The sequence below is a fragment of the Aptenodytes forsteri genome, unplaced genomic scaffold, assembly GCF_000699145.1.
Source record: "Aptenodytes forsteri isolate BGI_AS27 unplaced genomic scaffold, ASM69914v1 Scaffold282, whole genome shotgun sequence".
NCBI lineage: Eukaryota > Metazoa > Chordata > Aves > Sphenisciformes > Spheniscidae > Aptenodytes > Aptenodytes forsteri.
The window spans coordinates 1758778-1780990 of record NW_008794089.1 but is presented as its reverse complement, the minus strand read 5'-3'; the positions used below and the strand labels follow the sequence as shown (position 1 = coordinate 1780990).

The 22213-nt window shown below is 41.1% G+C and overlaps 1 protein-coding gene across 1 annotated transcript in view; it reads right to left on the bottom strand.

Moving 5' to 3' along the window:
- The window catches only part of HECW1 (HECT, C2 and WW domain containing E3 ubiquitin protein ligase 1), a 185366-nt gene that overhangs the window by 26723 nt on the left and 136430 nt on the right, over positions 1–22213 (bottom strand). Inside the window, exons 15-21 of the mRNA XM_009274874.2 lie at positions 19601–19706; positions 19316–19412; positions 17218–17301; positions 16036–16145; positions 13717–13837; positions 12194–12307; positions 9177–9329 (exon numbers count right to left, since the gene is read on the bottom strand). Of these exons, the coding sequence (XP_009273149.1) occupies positions 9177–9329; positions 12194–12307; positions 13717–13837; positions 16036–16145; positions 17218–17301; positions 19316–19412; positions 19601–19706 (785 nt within the window). The remainder of the gene's footprint in view (positions 1–9176; positions 9330–12193; positions 12308–13716; positions 13838–16035; positions 16146–17217; positions 17302–19315; positions 19413–19600; positions 19707–22213) is intronic.

Sequence of the window (22213 nt, the reverse complement as noted above, 5' to 3'; positions counted from 1 at the left end):
TGCACATTTTCCTTCAATGGCTAACTACGAACACTGAAGCCACAATAACTGGCTTACTCTCAAGTCAAAGGAGGCACATCCTTTCCAGCCTGTCCGGGGTATTTAAGCACGAGAGAGACTGCTCATCATAAACTCACTGGTAAGCACCCAGGAATGTTTACACCACGTGATGAAGCATGATGCAGATATCCTTGAGCTATCTGCAAACAGGTCGTCTGCAGTGCAGAGCCATGTGGACTTACCACCCCCCGTCCAGAAGCCGTACACTTGGGTTTGCACCGTGCCGCAATTCAGCTAACGATCCCTGCCTCTCGGGATGAGGTTCCTCAATTGAGTAAACTCAGAAATCCGTGTGCTAAAATTCAGATGTGCTATTAATTGTTTTATAGTCTATTTTAGGTCTTGTTTCGCAAATCATTGAACACCTCCAACTTTTATTAATACCACTGCAAACTGACAGCTCCGATCCTCTCCTGGGAGCATGCAGAATGCAATGGACCTGGACCTTCGCGTTGCTGTTCTGAAGTCCAAGAAAATTTTTGACTTTTCCTTTATGACTCAAGAAAATTTTTGACTTTTCCTTTATGACTCTTTCCAATAAAATTAAATAATTCCAGTTTCTAGTCTGTCTTTTCCAGAATGCAAGTCATGAGTCACAATGTAAAAAGCTTCCTTTAATCAGACACAAGATACTGAATTTACGGTTCTGTATTCTTGTCATTAATAAATTTTTTTTCATAGAGGATGGACAGGTCAGGATTTTTCTCATCCTCCGTAATTTTATTGAGATTTTGAAAAATATTCCTGTCCCAAGTTTGGGGCAAACTGACAAACTTGACATTGCCCTTCCCCCTTTAAATACATTCGAAAGAGATCAATTTAAATCTTTAATCTTCTCTTTTTCTGCATTTTAATGTAACACTAAGGTAACATACTGAAATGAAGAATAATTTTCAACGGACAAATGAAACTTCTAACTTTCAAAATATCCCAGGGAGAAACCTACACAAAGACAAATGCCTTTTCTACTCCAAAATACCCAAAATGAATTTGGGTGATTTACTGAAAACAATTCTGCTCTGCAAGCAGTCTTTCTTTTGATGTATGAATTGGGTTTACTAGTCAAAGAAAGGTTAGCTTGGGAATTTCTGCACCTGCTCTAATTGACTTTTCTTTACCTTACCAAATAAAATGTAGTGAGAAATAAGGAGGGGCAAAGATGACTGAGCAATACTTCATAGTGACAGCTCAGCCTTGCCATTCCAGTGTGGCTGGAACAAGAGATACGAGGACATTCATCACTCCCTGGGAGTTTTTCACCCCTACAAATAAACACACAATCACTGCCCATCCTGATGCTTCCCTGCAGGCCCACATGCTAAGAGACAGTGTGGATTTTACCCTTTTCTCCTCTACCACATGGCAAGGTGGAGACACGACAGAGATTTTCATGTGAAGTCTCCCATCTCCGGGCAAATTTAATCCGCAATGTTGCAAAAGACTAAATGGCCTTAAGCAAGGGAAAAAAACATAAAGATGACTTTTGTAAAAACACAACAAAACAGAACACCCGCCTTTCCCTCAAACCAAACTCTAATTATGGAAGCAGTGCTAGACACTATGAGATTCAGAGAAGGGGAAAGGAGGAGAGACCGAGAGAGACATCTCTTCTTTCAACCCATGTGACATCGCCATTTAGATCCTCAAAAGAACTTGGAAAAAATCCTCCAGTAAGAGACAGAAAGTCAAGAATAAGGTAAATATAAAGCAGAACCTTTTTTTAAAAAAATGGTTGCTGTAGAAGCTCAGTTAGGGAGAATGGTTTTTTTTCTCCTTCAGTTTGGTTTGCCTTTAATCTGCCAATTCCTCCTGACCCTTAATAAATAATTAACCAGCTGTTGAGGCAGGCTTTATGTGATATAGTCATATGTCAAACTTAATAGGAAAATCAAAGTTTGCTGAAGTAAAGAAGGCATTGAGGGAGATCACAGTACAGCAGCAAGAAGGCATTACAGTAACGTACCCTTTTCACACGGTGAAAAGGTCTTATAAAATTATTTCAGCTGCCTATTTATTTTAATATCATTCTTGTCCAGAAGATTTACAATACGGCTTGAAAATTTCTCATGCAAACATAATTTATTTAAAATAAGATAATGCTAGTAATTAAAATTTATAGTGTAATGTAACATTAAATGCTTTGGTTTTCTACGGTGCCTTTCATCTGAGAATTTCAAAGCAGTTCAGAGCGTTAGTGTACATCAAATGGATTTCAAGTTGATTACATACTAGGAAATCTCTTCAGATGGAAACTGAGGCAAGGAGGTAGTCATCGAATTTCAAAAGCAACTGGATGTTGCTGGATGCCCCACTCTGGGTTGCTATATCTGACCTGATTTTTAAGAGGATGATTTTTCAGTGTTTAGCATAAACAGGCCCCTTCAAGACGGCTGCAAAATTGGGTCTTCTGAATTCATTCCTCCCCCAAACGTAGACCCACACAACTGGCCCATTTGAGCCCCAAACCAAACTTAGTGTTTCTGACTCCCTTAATAAAACAGGTATAGGGCCATACGTAGGTTGCCTGCCACAACAGTTGAAAAATTAAAGAGATAAATGAGTAATTCAGGCCACATATTCCCCAGAGCTACTTTCAGTCAGTGGAGAGGAGTAATGGCTGTTTACAGACCTCCTGCTTAGATGCTGTGACGACATTTCTCCACTGTTTCTATAAAGAGCCATGGAATGTGCCTAAATCCATCCTATGAGCTGGTCAGCATCTGAATACAACCCATTAGGTCATGAGGCAATTTGTCACTTTCTTTAAAAACACTTCAATTGAAATAAGTCATTCTCCATGTAGCAGGATTAATGGAGCTTTGTTTTCTATAGATCTGTCTCTGATGGCCCTACATTACCACACCGCAATAGCTCCAGTTCCTCCTACACATCTCTGCTAGCACTTCCCACACTTTGGAGTATCTCCAGTTTCTCCCTTCTGCCTCCCCTCAGCTTTCACGGCTCTCCCTCACATCCTCAAGCTACTGAGCAAGGTGATATAGCTGGTTCACAGCCTGCACCTGTCAGCTTGCTCGTGCTAACTGGCCAGTCGAGAGGCCAAACAGAACAGATAACTTGAGCTCACCAGCCTGCCCTCACTGAGGCGGCACTCTTCTGCATATCTATCCTTTACCCAGCCACAAGTTTCGCAAAGCTTTTAGGAAATTAGTATCTTTGAGATGTTTACCTTCCTGTCAAATAGGTCTCAGACTGATTACGAAACTGTCTGAGGATGGGCAGGGTAATTGCACAAGGCACAACTCCTAAGGAGGTTGAGTTAAGAAAACCAACCAAGCTCTCTAAGGAGAAAGGACAGCTGAGCTTGCAACATTCTTGGTTCTTCTTGGGTTCATTAAAACAAAAAATGGGAAAAACAACACCCTGCATTCTTTGGCATGCTTGAGATGGACAGTGATGACTATGTGGTTTCTCGTTTACACAAAATAAATAAAAGGGAAGGTCAGAGTTTGGCTGGGGGTATACCCACACAGCACTGCGCGGGCAAAGGGAGCTTGCTCTACCCATGTGCCAGGCTTGCCAGAGCACGTAAAAGCAATCGAGGCAGTGCCAAGCCTAAAGTAATCAGCCCTGATGGGAGGCAGCATATATTTTCTCAGCTCAATGTTGCAGTAACCACGTCAGTTGGCTTGGAGCACAGGGAAAGCAAGTTCGTGTCTGCACGGAGAGTGGGCGCAACAGGCTTGCATCTGCCTGCAGAATAGGATGTAGAAATACATGCAAGTTTTCTGTCTGACTCCGTTCAGCAGCATGGACTAGAATACGAGGGGTACTGCAGGGCAGAAAGAAAGGTTAACTATGGGAACTGAATGAAGAAACTCTTGCCCCAAAGCAGTTCTAAATGAACAGTAAGTTAACGGAATTCATTAGGACACTGCAGCCAGGAATCAATCTACAGTTTCTGGGGACCTGGGCCACTGGGTCTGACTGTATCATCATCTTTGTGGTCTTCAGTAGGGTTCTGCACAAACACATTTTACTCACAAGTCTTCAACTTTCTAATAAGGTTCTGCTAAATAAATGTATTAAATTTCATTTAAAGAAAACCAACCAAACAAAAAACACAACAGGACTTTTCTGAGATGGATACAGAATGCTAAGTATGATTAGCAAACTGTAAATACCTCTAACTGTGACACTGGGGTGCTGCTCCCCAGCTGCATAAATGTCACAGCAAGGTCCGTAAATGCCTAATTGTTAAAAAAAAAACATGCTGTCATTAATTCGCTATGAAAACACAGAAGAAGATGTTTCAAGTTAGCATCCCTCAGATCTCCAAATGAATGTCTGTGAATGATTTTATCTGTCTAGGCCATCTGGTCTTCTATGCAGAGACTGGGCTTCTTTTCACATTTCTGGCTGTGGTCCTACATTTACAAACATGCAATGAACAAAAAATGCAAAAGTAGATGATGTGAAATGGATTGCTGAGGCGAGTCAGATAAAAGACCAGGCAAGTGATCTGGGGACAAAAAGTCTGGTGCAGATGACGGTGCCATAAGTACAGCGCTGTCTCTTGAAGAAGGGTGCATTACATTATCTTCCTGGATTACTCCTGGGGGCAGGACTGCTGCGAAGGAAAACTCTGACCCACTCAAGACGTGAAAAAGAGAGACTGGATTTCCACCTGACAGCAGATTGCGAACACAGCGTTTTGTGAACTGAAAAGACCACAGTACTTTTGTTGTCACTGTCAGATTAAGCACTCACAGCAGGGAGGGAAAGTTCATGAGAAAACACTGAGAATTGCTTTATTCTAAGTAGAACTCCTTATGCGATACTACAACGACAGCCAAATCATAACATCTGAAATTGGTAGCCACATGAACAATGAAACAGCACAGAGATAATACTCTTCAGGTTTGGTGAAAATGATACAGAAATCACCACAGAAAAACATTCAGTTTCCCACTTTGCTTAGCTAGAGCCGAGTAGGGAAATACTATGGAAAATGATAGACAAAATAAAGACCTGAGGAAAACCACAGTGTATCACAGCATGATTAGACAAATCATTTTGTTACAATACAGAGCGAATGAGATGCAGTGAAAAGACACCAGCAACTTTCTAGACCTCTTGAAAATGCACCATGAAGATGACAGGGAGAGTAACCAGTGACCCTCATGAAGATTCGAGACTATGCAAACTCTGGAACTAGGTAATTTGTTCCCAGAATTTAGAAACACATCTCCTCCCATCTATTATGCGTCAGGATTTTTTTTCCCTCAGGGTTGATTTACCCATCCAACCTTTTGTTATTTACTTATTTTTGGTGAAAAGAACTACAATATTCAATCAAACCTCAGTCATTCAAATCAGAGACAGACACCTTTTTCACCCCAGTGAAAAAGTATCTTTGTATACCCTCTAATATTGGGCATCCTGGACCCCAGTGCTTCAGTGCTGCAGGGAACAAAGTCAGCCTAAAATCTTCCAAAGGACTGTTAGCAGGGAGGAAAGTGAGAAGCTAAGGTGGCAAGCTATTAGGAGCCATTTATTAGTGTGTAAGAACTCAGCATTACGGAGCTGTACTGAATATTACACCTCTAACTTTGCATGAGGTTGTGATAGAACCATTTAATATTCCCCACCACTCTGTCTCCCACCATATTGAGCAAAACTTCAAGAAGGATTCTTCAGTGACTCTCCCTATTTCAGTTGCCCAAAACACCTGACCAAGAACAAAGACAAGAATATTATTTCTGGGCTAAACCATATTCTTTTCACTGAAATAATATCTAGCAGCTGCCACCACATTTTGCTCACTTATTTGGAGAAGGGCAAACTACCGTAAGTGGGGGTGTAAACAGTATTTTAGATGATGTTTTCAAAAATCCAGGCAAAGAGCTAGACATGTTACCTAGATCAGACAGAATGGCTCATTACTGGCATGGATTAAAAGCAGCTCTTCTGGCTATGAGCTTCCTGTAGCGTGCAGATAAAGATGTGTACCATCAAACTCCTTAGGTCTAGAGAGACGTAACTGTGTCCTTTCAGATACAGGGGGATTTAAAATAATTTTTTTAACTTTGAAAATGTGTGGTATCTTACATTTTGTGTGTTCAGCATGCACATACGTTAACTGAAGGAAAAAGTCTTATTCAATGGAAGCTTGCAGGAAAGGTGTTAAATCTCAGTTTCTCCATAAATGAGAAATATTTTCCAGTCATTATGTCTCTTTTTAAACTTGGCATACATACAACTACTCTGTGCTTTGATGTGCTCATTTTGGACTCAGAATGCTGTTTGTACAAAGAGCAAGGCATGAAATAAGCCATTAACAGGGGCAGAACTGTAACTTTTAGGCCAGGGGAAAAAGCAGTGTATTTCTCAATTCTGCCAATATGAACAAAACTTCACATCTTTGCATTTTGTTGTATTTATCTCAAACTCACTGCTGTTTGCTTAAGGAAGAGAAAATGTAAAATAATTTTGAGGGAATTTTTTTGCTCGCCCTGTTTCTCAATATAGCCCTGTCTGGATAGGTCTTGCAGAATTACTATACAGAAAAACATGTCAAGGGTAGATTCCACATAAAAGATAAGCCCCACAGCAACAAAAGGCATACAGTTCAAGAAATCTGCAAATCTAAACCAATTGTGGTTGTGTGGTTTTCATGACCAACACCAAACTTCAAGCTTTGAAAAGACTATGAATATTAATTATCTGTGACCCTGGGACTCTGAAAACTGATTCATCCATCTATGTTACCTGATGTCTCATAACAGATCTGGGAACAGGCAAATAATCTTTTTCTTGCATGTTAGAGGGAGGAGGCTCTGCCGGAATCACATCAACAAGTAAATCTGAGAAACAGAAGTTTTGGCAATTTGACGAGAAGAAAGTTGGAGAAAGACTGAGAACTTCAGAAAACCCCATTCTTCATGAACAAATAATGACAAGCAAGTTAGTACACTGCCCTCAAGAGAAGTTAGCCTATAAAGTCTTTATGGGAGAATTGTACTCTGAGTTTTAAAAAGCTTGGTCCAAATCCTATCTTAGCTGGCTGCACAGACTTCTGAATACAGTACTCTAGGGTTACACATGAATAGCTGAGATCAGTCAACATAGACAGCATAAAAACAATTAGAATATCTAGATATCTACAAGCCAATCATGAAACCTATCGGGCTAATTATAAACTGCTGGTCTCAGCCAGTTATTTCCATAACAGGTTCAAGAAGTATTTCCAAGCACTTACTGGATTGCTTATCTTTCCCTTGGGTTCTGCAGTCTTGCCCTCTTTACACTACTTTATGTACAAACCTCTTGGTTCATAGCATTTATTTCCTTCTGCAGGCCAAGGGACTTCATTTCTCTTCCCCAGAAAAAGAAAACCAAAAATACCCAAAGCCCAAATAACATTCTCTATACAAGAAGCCTGTATAGATATGTGTAGTTGGAGAAATATTATCCTAAGTGTCTAACTGCTAACGATTTCTGAGTTAAATGCTAACTGCTACAGAAAATCCTATCAGGTGTCTTTCTGCTGTTCCGTATGCCCAGGGTACCTTTCAAAATCTGCCTCTTCCATGCAGAAATCTCTCAATGAACAGAACAACAAAATGAGGGGATCAAACAAAGTATATACTTTCTGCAGCAGAATTTATCACTTCAGAAAACTGCATTGAACTCTTCGCAACGACAGTATTTATAACAGAGAGGAGTCAGGGCCTATTTCAAATACCTCTGAGATAAAATGGCAACACCGTTTCTGGAGAGAGAGGCCTGCGTCCAGTTTGCTCACAGTGTGGGCAGAATGATCTTGGGTTTGCACCTAAGTAGTCCTGTGCCCTGAAATCAAAATGCATCTTCACAAATACAGCCTCTTAAATCAAAACTTTATCCATGCTGCCTGTTCAGCCGAACAAAGGACAGACTGTATTTCTTCTTGAAAACTAGGAAGCCACTGCACAATGTTTAAGGATTGCAGTGGGAGATGGACAAGCTGTAAGAACTAAGCTGCTTTCTTCCTGCTAATGTCAGCAGACAGTCTAACGCAAGGATCATTGTTAGCATAATGCTCCACTGCTGGAAGTGATAATGCAAAAAAAAAAAAAAAAAAAAAAAAAATTCAGAGAGACATGCCAGGTCCCAGCAAAATCCCTTTTTTTCCACTGCAACCTTAATAGAGGTGATGGTACAACCACTTAGTTGTTCTCAATCTCCTGCTCACTGTAAGCCAAAGCAAAGGAGGACCTGTTTACAAGAATAGAAAGGCATGTGCTATTTGCAATTTAAAAGGGGCCTGAACTGCCTTCCGTTTTAAAAAAGGATCTCTGAGAGGAGCCAGCGAGATTGGTTAGACAAAGAAAAACATCATAGGAACAAACCCATGTGGCAGTATTTCTTTGACACAATGAAATCCCACAAGGGATCAAACGACACCCAGGGCTGGCAGCCCATACTTCACTGAACCACATCTGAAACTATCAAAGGGAAAACAAGTCCCGAAGATGGACAGATCTGGAGGCAGAGAGAAAAATGAGGAGATCACAATATGCAATCAGAATTTTTGATAAAGAAACAAGATCAGCAATTTGTTTGCACGCATACTTGGTAAGGCAAAGTACCTGCTTGCTCTGCTGGCCTTGCCACACACAAGCAGGGACGCTCTGGCAGGGGAGAAAAGGGAAACTGCTTTCGCTGGGCCTTTTTTAAGGCCTGTAGTAGGTACAGAGCAGCAATGCACCTCTTGGAGAACACTCTGTAGCTTCCAAGCACAATGCTGCTTGACGTACAGAAAGACCACACTTGCTATTTCTTAGAGAGGGACCAAGGAGAGGAGGCCTGGATTAAGCAGAGCTCTTCCCCCTGTCCTTTTCACATTCACACAGAAGGACACAAACATGAAGTCCCAAGTAATGTGAGCAGGACATTTTAGTAGTAGTACCTCATCACAACTCCTTTTTCAGAGCCTGCTGTTGTATTTACACTTACGCCCTCTCTTCCTTCTCCCAGCCTACTTCCCACTTCTTCCCAGCAGAAGCAATGATATTTGTATGTAGTCTAGCCTAAACTGGCAGCTTTTGTGTTTTGCATTTCCATTTCTGTATTGCTCTAAAAGGATTGTTCAATTCTGCATAAAATGTGCTTACCATTCCAGGTGATTTTCAACAAAGGCAGACATGGGGCTGATCTGTACAGTGTAAGTGTCGTTGGCTGAATACTCAAACAGCCCGTAATAGGGATTGAAGAGCTCCTGAGACAGAAGGAAGAAGAATTCTCGGGAGGGGCCACTGTAGTCCAACCTGGAAAAGATAAAAAAGATAAAAAAGATAAAATGATGCTCATTCCGATTTGAGTAAATTTCCTGGGTTTTGCCTACACTGGCTGCTGTCTAACACTTACCCCTGTGCAGTCAAGTGTTTCTGACATGGTGTATCTCCCCTCTCAAAACTTGATTCTGAGCCCTAAACAAGTCACGATGCTGAAACGTCACCAGCATCCAGGTTGATGTGGGAGGAATCATAACTTGGACACATCCCTTAAGCAGTTTCTTTTCCTTTGTTCCAAAGGCTTAGTAAATCGGAGGTACGAAGCTCAGCCTTGCCTTAGCTGGCTGGCTAGCAGAGGGCTAGCTTTTCAGTGAGTGGGTTTGAACTGCCTATGAACACCTGGCTTCACAGCCCAGACAGAAGTAGAAATCGCTCTTACTCTCCTACACTGAGATGTAACCAAAGATACAACCCAGCCCCAAGGATGCTTTCTTAGCTATAGGTATAACCTAAAGGTCAATGCTGAACAAGACCAAGTCCCAACAGAACTGTATCTCTTAAGATAGAATGGTGATTCCTCAGTTGTTCATCCAAGCTCTTCTACTTTTCTGATAGTTTCAAATACATGTGGTACACCTTAAGCTGTGCTTTGCTGTTGCATGATTTTGCTCTGTAGTCACCTTTTTTCCTTTTTTTTTTTTAAACCCAACTTTTAAATCAAGCTGTTTCCAATTATCTCAACTTGAAAAAAAAAACCCAACAAAAAAGCTTCGTGAACGCATTAAACCCAACTGCGATGGATTTATTAAAACCAGATCATCCTCTAATAATGGTAGGTACATTTTTCAAGCTAAAATAAATCTACGTGTAGCAATATGAACAAGTGATTTGTAGCCATATATCACGTGTGCCAAAAGATTTTCTGAGGTGGGCACTGTTTCTCCTACTTAACAAACGTAAAGTAAGTGGAAACTCTACAGCTGCATCAGAATGCTTTGTATTATGTTTGAAGTTATGGAAACATAACCACAAGGGGTTGAATGATTGATTTGTGCAACTAGAAAGATGATAAAGGGCAGGCTGGCCCATCCTCCTCTGTTTTACATCTGGAGATGCAGTACTTTGAGCGGCTTTAGCTCTAGGATTATGCGGTGAGACTAAAGCCACAACAGCAAAAGGGGATGGTAATAAGCCCACACGAACCACTAGTGCTAGCCATGTAACAGATCTGGTTCAATGGACATTAAAATACTGGGCTAAGCCTGATGATGGCTGGAGTAAAGAACTACAAACAACACCTGTCTGTATTCAAAAACCTCCAAGGAGAGACTAGGTATTGCATTTCTGGGCAACACATTAACTCATCATAAAGCCTTCATAGTTCATTTTCAATGTCATTTTAGCTTTGAAATACTTGGGAAGCCGTGCTCATACAGCATCACGTGGCCATACAGCATCAACTCTTCTTTTCAGTAGGGAACCGGTATCTTGGAGTCGCTCCAGCAGAACCTATAATAGCATTAAACAGCAGAAACCCTGGGGGAACGTATCTTCAGATGTAAATGAATCGGTGAAGAATGAATGAATTTGCAAATCAAATTGGTTTGTAATTTCTCCTGAGGATACCGTGCCACACACAGTAAAAGTTATTAGAGATGTGGGGAAAACAACATGACTTTGGCCAGTGTTAGCATACTGGAACGCTATTCCAAAAACGCAAACTGAGGTATGCTGCATGTTTATGCTTTACTTGCAAGCCAGAGGCAAAACCAGCTGCGAAAGACGACCTCTGTTAAATAATACTGAATCCACGGAGTATAAAAAGTAAGAGTTAAGAAAACCCCTGATACTGAGGTCACTGAGTGACTCTCTTTGAGATTGGTGACTTCTGTTTTCCATTGGACCTAACATGTCCCAGACAAGCTCAGTTCAGCGGAAGCTCTTCACTTGACACGCCACCTCAGAGCTGATAGCGTCAGCAGTTGCTGGACATGCCGAGAGCTGCCCCAGAGCCTTACAGTTCTGGTACCTTTGGAACTGAAATCCTATCCATGTGGTTTTGTGTTGTTTTTTTTTTTTTAAAAGAAACTTTATACACAAAGCTATTGAAATATGATTTCAAGCCTTTGTTATATGGAACACTGGAAATATGCACAATGGTCTTTCCATTATAAAAGCATGTGGATTAAGCCTCAATTACAACATAGCTTTTGAGGTGAGCCAGGGTGGCTTTGAAAGGTTCTGTTTAGATTTGGAAACAAAAGGTCAGGGGCTGGCTTTAATCATTCAAGAATGGCTCATGGATTTGTAAGGCTGGCAGAAAGTTTCCCGAGAAAAGGCCTTCTCAAGAGACTTCTATTACTTTCAGCTTCCAACTGGGTGAATTAAACTGTAAGGACTGAACAGCATTCATGTTTCTCGCTTCAGCCAGAAACAAGAAGTCTACATATGGATAACAAATGATCATTAGATGGCATGCAAAGCAAAAATTTTTGAAGCAAAACCAGATCCATTTTGAAGAGTTAGAGTAACAAAAGGGATAAAGGTCTGGTCTCTAATTATAGCCCTGAGACTGATTCAGTGTGTAAACATGGGCCTGTAGTTCAGTTTTGCCTTCCAGCCAGTCAAAATACCTATGGCAACAAGATGACATTAGATTTAATCATTTAAATTGTCACTTTGAGACATCTAGATGGAAGGTGCTACAGGAAAGTGAAGCATTATTGCTATTGTTATTTTTAACAAATGTTTGAGCTGATTAAGATGAATCACTTACTCAGAGGTAAAACAAAACCAAAGAAACATTACATAACAAGAGAGGCTCAGCCGTAGTCAACTCTAAGTGTTTTGCAACATAACAGCTACTTCAAAACTGATAGCATTTAGTGGTTCCCTACCCTTCCTCGCCAACAAACGTGACGTAGAGTTTGTTCCGCTGGAGCTCCTTGCGTGAATATGCCATTACCTGGTTGAAGGTGCCTTCCAGCAAGTGGTCACGTCGTATAATTAACCTGCAAAGGGAGGCAGAAACAGAGATCTAATGATTGAGTCTCGTGTGAGCCTGTGAGGCTGAAGGTAAACAAGAGCTGGTAAAGACAGAGATTCATTCTCAGAGAAGTTAATAAAGTTGCATCCACGGGTGGATGTGCTACTTGACCATTACGGGTTTCGAGTGAGTTGTTTCATTAGGCTTTTCTATATGCCTCAAAGGTGAATTTCTTCACAATCCTGTGATTAGGTTCAAAGTGTTGCTCTACTTAAGACTCTCTGTAACACCCTCTATGTACAAATTTGTATGGTAGAGGGGGCTGTGAGTTTCCTGTGTACATGAGGTCACAGCTTTCTGGGATTGGCCCCAAACTCTTCCTGGATTTAATCCAGTGAATGTCCATGGAATTACTGCTTCTGTAGCCGGGTAAGCAAAGGGAGTATCAGCCTCTGTTTATACACACACCTCTCACTCCCCTGCCAGCCTCTAAAACAACTTAATGAATAGTACATTTAAACACCATCTGTGCAAGAAATCCTTTTTGTTCATATGTTCACGGACATTTTAAGACTGACCTTCAAAAATGTGTTTCGTGTCTGCCTTGGACCCACTTAGCAGGACACCAAAAGGGATAACCAACAGCTAGGACTCCCCAGCTCTGTAAGAATATTTTGATGATGACGTTTGCCTGGAATAAACTGCTTGGCTTCATACTTTTTTTTTCCACAACAGATGTGATTTGGTGGAAAGCCAACCTGATGCATAAATTCAACCAGATGCCCAGGAAATACCTTAGAAACATAGTCCTTTGGCCAAGTTGGATAACTAGATCGAGCACAAATAGGTACAGACTCAAAAGCCAACTAACAAGATGTCTCGAAAGCAAACTCCACAACCAAGTGACAGAGATCCCCAAAATACACGAAGAAAGGCAGAAATCTCTGTAGTTCAAATCCAGGAGGGCTACCAAAACAAAGAACTACCGAAAGTTAAACCTGCATGTACAGGCTAACTTCCATAGGGTCATATTCTGGTCCCGAGTTATACCGATATGTAGATCCAAAGGATTTGGAGTTGCTCCATCACTACAATGGCGTAGCTGTTAATAATCTCTGGTGGACATTTGCCTGAACAGATGATTTTCCTACTAGCAAATTATAGGTAGGAATACCAACATCCCTGTTAAATAGGTAGGGAATGGGAGTATAAGAAAATATGAATCTGTAAGAAATAAAACTTCCACACAAAAGCCTCTTGAAGGTCACTCTTTTGCAGGATATACTAGGACCTTATCTCGCCCTGATGGTTCATGTACAAAATGCAACCTCTGGTGTGTTTCCCACTCCCTATCAGTGTCTTCATTCGCGGGTAATGATAAAAGACAGAGCTAGACCATGTTAGACTATTTGAGTGACTTGTCATAATACTCACTTAATTTTACCTGGACCTTGTCCATACCCTTTGGCTTCAAGTTTTCGATAGAAATTGCGCAGCTTGGCTTCGAAGTCCCTCCTGTATGGAGAAGGTGCTCTTGCACTTGCTCGCTGCAGTCCTGGCGGGAACATAAACAGCATCCTAAAGTGTAAGGGGCTTTAAATTTTTTCCAAATCATGCAGCTGATGTTTCCAGACAGAACTGGCTAACGAATGCGTTAGGAACTTCTTACAGGTATACAGTGCACTCAGTATTATTTTTGTTCTACCTGGCATTAATGGAGTTGTAAGTTCCTATAATTCAGTGATTGCAACAACTTCCAGGGGCTATATCTTCTTCACTAAAAGAACCATTAAGCTCGCCTTGTGTGTGCCTTTGTGTTGCCTCGGCCTTTAACTGCAATTGATCTGAACGGAAATTCACGGATCAGAAAGGCATGAGAAAGACTGACATGCATAACTCCCACTCACGGTCATTGGTATTTTAGTTTTCTTTCCCTTTTGCATTTTTAAGAGATCTCTCTCCTCTGCACCGTATAGGAGATCTCCTTACTTGGCAGGATTAAACCTCTGGAGCTCAAAGCAACGCTTCTCACTGGAGCCTAGCACCCTAGCCAAGCTGGGAATCGGGTTTCTCTGTGTTAATCTGACTGTATATTAAACACTTCCAGCTATCAACACAAAACCCCTTTGTGGCATCAAGAAGGATTTCTGTCAGCAAGAAATGCTACATTTTCCTATTATGATTCACACATACAGCGGATTTTTAGCAATTTGGGACCTGCTTTGTTTTGAAGTCTGCATTCTCAAAGTAGCTGATTAGTCCTTTTGTATAAACAAGCACCATGCTGTAAAGGGTCAAAGAATGGATCCATGAAATCCCATTTCCCTATCTCATTACAGAAGACAATAAAAACAAGCCCTTTTATGAGAAATATGGCAGAAAATCCTCCACGGGAAGGCAAAAAACATATTTTAAAAAAATCATATTTAGTGGGAGCACAAAGTATCGTTGTTGCCAGGAGGGAAGGACATTACTAATTGCCTCTGCTGGTAAAACAGAGAGGCATATTTACATGCAGTGCAAAGAGAATCTCTTGTGACACTTATTTTCTTCTGTTAGACTTTTTTCCCCCAGGACATAAGAGAACGTGTGTTCTCATGGGCTATGTAACCAGTGGCAGAAATAAGCAAGCAGACAGTATGTTGCCAGAAATGAGTATTTGCCCTTCTTGTGTTTTCACAAGAACAGGTAAAAACCAGTGCAGTTCTTTTAACATTCTCCTAAGTCACGCTGTCACCAAATACTTAGATTTTTGTCTTGCAGGAGACTTGTTTATGACCTGTGCTGATGGTAGAGGAGGGGATTATTGACAATGGTGTTAGAACTCATTAATGAAAACAGGACATTCTGACAAAACACTGTCCTCCTATAGACAAGGGTTCAGCATTTAACTTCTTCACATCAAAAAACCTTCCAATTTTTCACAGCCACCTCCGAGATTTGAATGTCTCTTGTCCATTAACTCTGTCTGAAACCAGATAATTTAAATGAATGTTTAAAAAGCTCAGCCAAAAATGGATTTCTTCAGATCGCATTTCTGTCGATTCTCTCAAAATGGCCACTGGACACAGCCATGTAAGTGAGACTGTGGTGGGGGTTGTGTATCTTGGCAAAAGGGAGACATTAGCTCCTCAAATTTCTATAGCATAAACAATAACTACAGAGACATACCACAGCTGGAAATAACCTTCTCAGACAGCATGTCTTTCTGGAAAATATGTTTCCCGTCAAACCTAAGTTAATGGGCTCAACGCAGGAGGTCAGACTAGATGATCAAGATGATCCCCTCAGGTCTTAAAATAGATGACTCTTAGGAAGAAGAGAAGTCTTTGGAACACCAAGTGGAAGAGACTGAACTTTACAGGAGTACTGGAAGTATTGCAACACACCTTTGACTTGGAAGCTGCTCTTTGCTCCTGTCACATAACATGAATGTGCTTCCATGTCAATGAGTTATGTTTGGAGTGCACCATTCTCTTATTCTAATCCTTTCCAACTATATAAAAAGCAGGAAAATACCTTCTTCCATATGGGCAATTTCTGATCTCTGTGCTTCATTTACGGTTAACATTTCAACAGATACATAACAGCAATGGCAACCGAACCAGCAAAAAAGCAGCTGGGGTCAGATTCGGAGTGGGCACTAGAATTAGCAGGCTGACAACTGATGCTGGCTCTGAATCTGCCCCTTTGTATTTATTAGGAGAAGTACCATAAATGCAAGATTTTGTATTGTTTTCCCCATCCCCTTACCTGGAGAATTTTGGGGTGATGAACAGGGTGAGCAGCGAGGAGAGAAACTGTAACCAGGATGGAAGGCAGCCTGCAGTGGTATGTAGGACATAATATCCTCTTCAAAAAGGCTGCATGGAAAAAGCGATAGGGAGAGGTTTGGTTCAACATTCGTCACATGAAGGAATGTAAATATGCAGTATGGTGCAAGTCTGCTGTAGTCCTAAGATTGGGTACAGCTCTGAACTCATGGATTCATAAAATCCACAAGTTTCCCAAATCAGGCACGGTCACCAGTAACAAAGAAGAACAAAATGAATTTTATTAGACATTTCATGCTAACACAGTGCCTCAATCTACTAATAGAGTGTAAAGATCTGAGGCTATGTAGTAAACAGGGACAACTTCAACACCTTAGAAGCGAGAAGCAAAGATACATCTATCTCCCAGGTTGTTTTTCTTGGGTCATACGTTTTCATACAGCTCAGCCCTTTGACCATTTGGATTAAGTTGATGGGAGTAAGTTGTAAACTTCTTGCATTAGGCAGTGCTATATAGCATACCAAAACCACCTGGGTAATGCAATATTTTCCATGTAAGACCAAGACAATAAAGTCAGTCCTTATCTGTGCTAAACAAAAGTAGCTAGGGACCTAAAGACCAAGCTCCCTAATCCCAGTAAAAATTAAAAGCCTTATCTACGTTACCCAAAAAATGCTCACTGCACTGTACATCGAGGTTTCACTAGTGTGACATGGCCCTGCGTGTGTGGGGAGCACTGCTGCAGTAAAACTAGCAATTTAATGAGCAGTTACATTATTTACTTGTACTGAGAAAGACAAGTTTTTTTTTTTTTTTAATTTAATTAAAAAAAAAAAGGGGGGGGGGGAAAGAATTTTTCCATTAAAAGGAAACATTTTGACCTGCTTCTTTTTTATCTGCTACTTGATGGTAACAGCTATATTGATCGAGCTGGCTGGGGATGGAGTTCACTGCACTGATGGAGGCTGCCTTCCAGGAAGTAAGTTGACAGATATACTCTGGCTGAATTATTTTGGGTGACTATCAGTAACAATGAATCCTATTCTAATTACAAATGACCTGGAAGATTTAACAAAATCTTTTCAATTATGCTGAGGAAAAGCCAGCCAGCTTCTCTGGTACCATAAGTAATGACATTATCCTTTTGATCAAATTGATTACCTCAGCAGAATTACTAAATCTGCATCACAGGACAACTTTTCAAGCCCATGTGTACCCTCTGTCCGAATATAATGGATCTTCTCCCTGAAACATAAATGATATTATTGAGAAGAGAAAAAAGAAAAAAAAAAAAGACGAAAACATGCCATTATCAAGGCATGAACTATGCATAGAGTTGTTATTCCTTGGTATTTTGCCAATTCCTGTTTCTCTCCTTACAAAAATGGCAAACATCATAACTGCCCGATTAATTTTCTAATCTCACTAACAAACTTGCAAAAGAGAATCTATGTATATCACTCAGTTTCCTGATCCAAAAGCAAGAGATTTTATACCATATTTTAGAAAACAGAATGATTCTTAATCCTCCAAGCTCACGTGTAGCGCTACAGCTAAGGTCACTGACAGATTTTTTTGTTTAAGGCTACAACTAATATACCACCTTCCATTAACAGAATTTCACATAATACCACTTCCTTCAACTCTATCAGTTCTATCTGGCAAATAACACTCTAACATATACTTGATATTAATTGATCACAGAGAGGTTATACAGTACATGTGTAAAATCATACATTTTGTTGTTTAAATGAATGCTAATAAGGAGTGGGAAACATAGGATAGGATCCTATCAGCAGATTAGGACCATGGAAGATACACATCTACACCCCTATCTGTCAGTGTGTTTCTAAAGCATTGCAGCGTCCAAGAACATTTATTCTAGTATCAAGTCAAAGGATTCTACCTCAAGTCAAGGATGTGCTTTAGTACCTTGCTGGGTGGGGCTGCAACGTATTGCAGAATCAAGCCCTGTAGAAGACGGATGTTTGTCTCCTAGGTGTTTGCTTAATACCTGCTGTATGAGCATTAGACGGTAGCTTGGGATCACTCCTGACCTAAGGTATAATCAAAGCAATGACCTGGAGGCGAAGGGCTCAATATCCTGTTACAAATCTCATTACGCACTGGCTAAGCTGTCTAGTCCCTATCACCAGTCAATTTTGTTCTCTGCTCAAAAGGAGATAAAAGCGTCATCTGTTCTCTGAGAAATGAGAATTCAAATTACAGCCGAGGAAGAAAAAATAGTCTGGAATAATTTGATGGTGAAGATAAAAAAAATTCTCAGTTACAGAAATGTACATCTTGAACACTGGGAACATTTTTCATCCTGTCTCCTTCGTTTTATTTGAATGTATTAATTGCTCCAGGAAGGAAGTCTAATCCTTACACCGAAAGAACTCTTTGTCTGGCCCTCACAGGTAAACGACGAGTCAGTAAGGCTATCAACAGAAACTGCACTGCAGGAACTTGAAGGTCCTTCCCTCCTTCGCCAGACCTGCAGCCGCACTTTTTACGGCACAGTACAAACTAAATTCTTGGTCAAACTCTTAGCTGGTGCACACTGGCATTGCTGAGACTGACTAACGCCAGCTTAGGTTCTTGGCCAAAATAATTAATTCAACCTTTGGAGTTAGAATGAGTTTAAATTGTACTAGCTTTTGGTTCTGTTTTTTCTTTTTTTTTTTTAAACCTAGTAGGAAAGGAATGAGCATAAGAAAAAGAAAGATTCGATTTAATTACTTTGGAAAGGGCTGCCATTAAGTCATAAGTGAGAAAGATTCAAGACAGGAGTACAATCTGCTGCATAATGTTCCTATTTCTTTATAACATCTAGGGTGACTATGTCCATGGCATGGGTGTAAATCCAACCATGAGGTAAGATACTGGTTCTGCTGAAGTTACTGGGGCTTTGCTGCTGACTTCCATCCAAACACAATTTTAACCCTATCTTCTGAAAAGCAAAGTGATAATTGTAGGTGAAGACAGAGTTTCTGCTATTCAGTAACACTTAGAATGGAAATTAGGTATGTCACTATTTGCCCATAGTTATTTTGGCTCTTCTTACCTCTTGGGTGTCTGTGGAAGATAACTATAGTAACTACATCAATTCTGGTGGTCCACACCTACTCTTTAATGGTGACAGTTCCATATGGGGCCCAAGTTCATCTTTTGTACTACAGTTACTAGAATTTGTTTTTCCCCACTACAAGTCGTCCTTCCTGGACCTTGGTTTCAGCAGTCTGGAATAAAGTGGTACCTGAGTGCATGGTTTCTGGCCAAGCTGGGCTGACGCTCCTGCAGCATCTCAAAAATGTTGGGTTGGCGTAGAAATGCAACAATCTTGTCATTGTAAGCTGGAAAAGGAGAAAAAAAAAAATAGAGGCTTTTATTTACCATTGAGGGTGCCTGGTCACGTCACCGTGACTGACTGCACTGCTAGCGAGACACAGGGCAACATGAAGCAGTGCACGTGGTTGATGAGAAGTTCTAAAAAGCATTTTTGTGAGAACGGCTTTGAAAAGAAGAGAGAAACTTGGCTTACCCAGAGGTAATGTCTCATGATGGTGCTGGTTTCGAATAGCTGTTACGAGACTATTGCCTGGTCTGGCCAACAGAGTAACTCCTCTGTTTCGAGAGACTTCGGAGGCCTACAACATCAGAGAAAGGGAAGGAATGATCAAAACTGACCACTGTAGCACATCAGTCAGTAAAAAGGTTTCTCATCTTTACTTCTGTGACCTTCAGAATGGTCCATGATGCTGACTGACTGAAGGACAGAAAGCCTGCAGGAAAATTATAGCTTTATACTTCAGCCAACTTAAAAAAAGCAGGTAATTCTGTGCTTCCAAGTGGAGGGACACCATTATCCATAGCTATCACACCACTTTGAAGCTGCAGTGAAGGCACCAGAATCCAGAAGCAAATGCAAGTTAATAAAGGTACTGCAGTTATGGAGTTCTCTGGTTCAATGAAAATAAAATCTCTATAATATCATACAGTTTCTTGTTCTAGCGTAACCGCATTTACTTCCAAGGTTTTTACAGCAATGTTAATTTGAAAATAAGAAAAAACCCCACAACACTGCAACATGTTCACTCAGCATTGTTGAAGGGAAATTTAATATTGGAAATAACATGAGGAAGGTATATCTATGTAGATCACAGGACAGAAAAGGTCTATATCATCGCAAAAGGGGGTTGCCTAACTTGCATAACCAGAAATAGAAGTTGAATCGTATACATTGAAAGAAGAACATAATCCAAAGAGCTGATAAAAATAGTAGTAAGAAGGAAATTTATCACTACTACTTAACTGAGGCACGTAAAGAATGCCACTGTCCTAAACACGGTATCTAGTGAAGGGAATCATGTCAGGAAGGCAGATACATTAAAAGGTGGGAAAACACTTAGGTATGAGGATATTAAAAGCCATACAATGAGGTCTGGTAATCTGTCTTCACTAAGTCATTACTTGCTGGGTAACTCTTTGGGGACTTGCGCAAGCTGAGGGGAACCCACCTCTCTCTCATATGTGTTCCTCCAGAATATGGCCACGGTGAAGCCAACAGAGGAGCACTGCTACAAAATCAGTGTGAGGACACCCTGTATCGGGACAAGATGCATTAGGAATTCCAATTGCCATTTTACTGGGCTAATAGCTGCTCCTTTCTCACTGCACAAATTGTAGTACTTGGCAACCACTTCAGGAAGAAATCGCCCCTACTCCAATATTTTAAATGCTTAGCTCTGCATCCAAGCAAATGGTGCCAACCCATTTTCAGTGGTACGGCCAAATGCCAGGACTTCCAACTGGATATAAATGAAAACCGAGAAGCTAAATGTGACTGGCAAGTTGCCTTTGGAGCACATAAAGCATAAAATGTTTATATGTAACAAGATACCAGTCAATGCACTTGGTATGTGTCAATACACAGGTTAAACAATGAAAAATCTTAATGATTCTAATTAAACACACTGTAATCGAAAACACAAAACTGCTGTGAAAGTGCGTGGTGAATGGTTCGCTCCATCATTCAATTATGATTTCACTTGCACCCATTTTATACTGGTATGCATCTGCTGAGAGTTACCCCAGTGTCAGGAAGAACAGTCAAGCCTGCAGTATTTAATGGACTGATGTGCTAGCTAACAACACTTCTTACTTTTAAAGGCAGGAAGAACTTTCAAGCAGGTCATACACAATTCACTAAGTCCCTCTGTGCTGTGCCAAATCTTCCGCCTTTGTCTCCTCCTCACACCCCCGTGGGCCAACTGACACTGCAAGTTTAGCTCAGGCTTAGGCAGCTTTCCCCCCTGTGACCCAGGCATCCACCCTGACAGGCACCATGCGGCCTTTATGGCATTCACTCTGTGCTATGGAAGAAGGAGGAAGCTTAGGTGCAAGAGGTGCCCTATAACCCGTTGCCACAGCGGGCACGAAGCCCTTCTGGGAACAGCCGTTTCTTGGGCTGTCTGTGGGTAGCATAGTCAAGGTCACACAGCGGCCTGTGATCGGTTGTATTAGCGAGGACGTGTGGGACGGTGCTAAGGCATTGTGCTGTGCTGAGCTTCTCCACTTCCAGGGAGCTCTGGAGATCAGGTGAGGATGCCTCTTCCCCAGCTCCTTGTAGAACAGACTTGTATGGGAGTGCGGATGGTGGGTGAGCCTGTTTTTAAGGGTGGTCTCTGACTCATCGTTGACAAAGACAAATCCTATGCCCTTGTTGCTACACATAGATTTACTGACCAGAAGATAGGAAGGGGGAAAGGGAGGAGTAACAGAGGAGTTAAACACCCATCTCCCACAAAAATTAGCACCAGTTGGTATTTGCTTGTCACTTGGGAACTGCATGGTACTTCTGCCCAGCCTGGGGCTGGATCCTCCCCTTGCTCATGTCACCTGATTTTTGTTTTTTGTTTTCTTTTGGCTAGCCTTCCAGTGCTGCCGAGTTGTGTGCCTGAACATACTTCTCCTGAAGCAAGAATTCTGAAAGGAAATGTGTCTAGAGCCCGCAAAGAGAAACCTTCACTCCCCCCTTCCCTTCTTCCCAATTCTGGTTTAACAGCTAAAATCATCTAGATTGTAAGAATCCAGTTCTGTACGCACCTTAACATAATAAATTGCACACTCCGTGGTGCTGCACTTCTCTTCATCA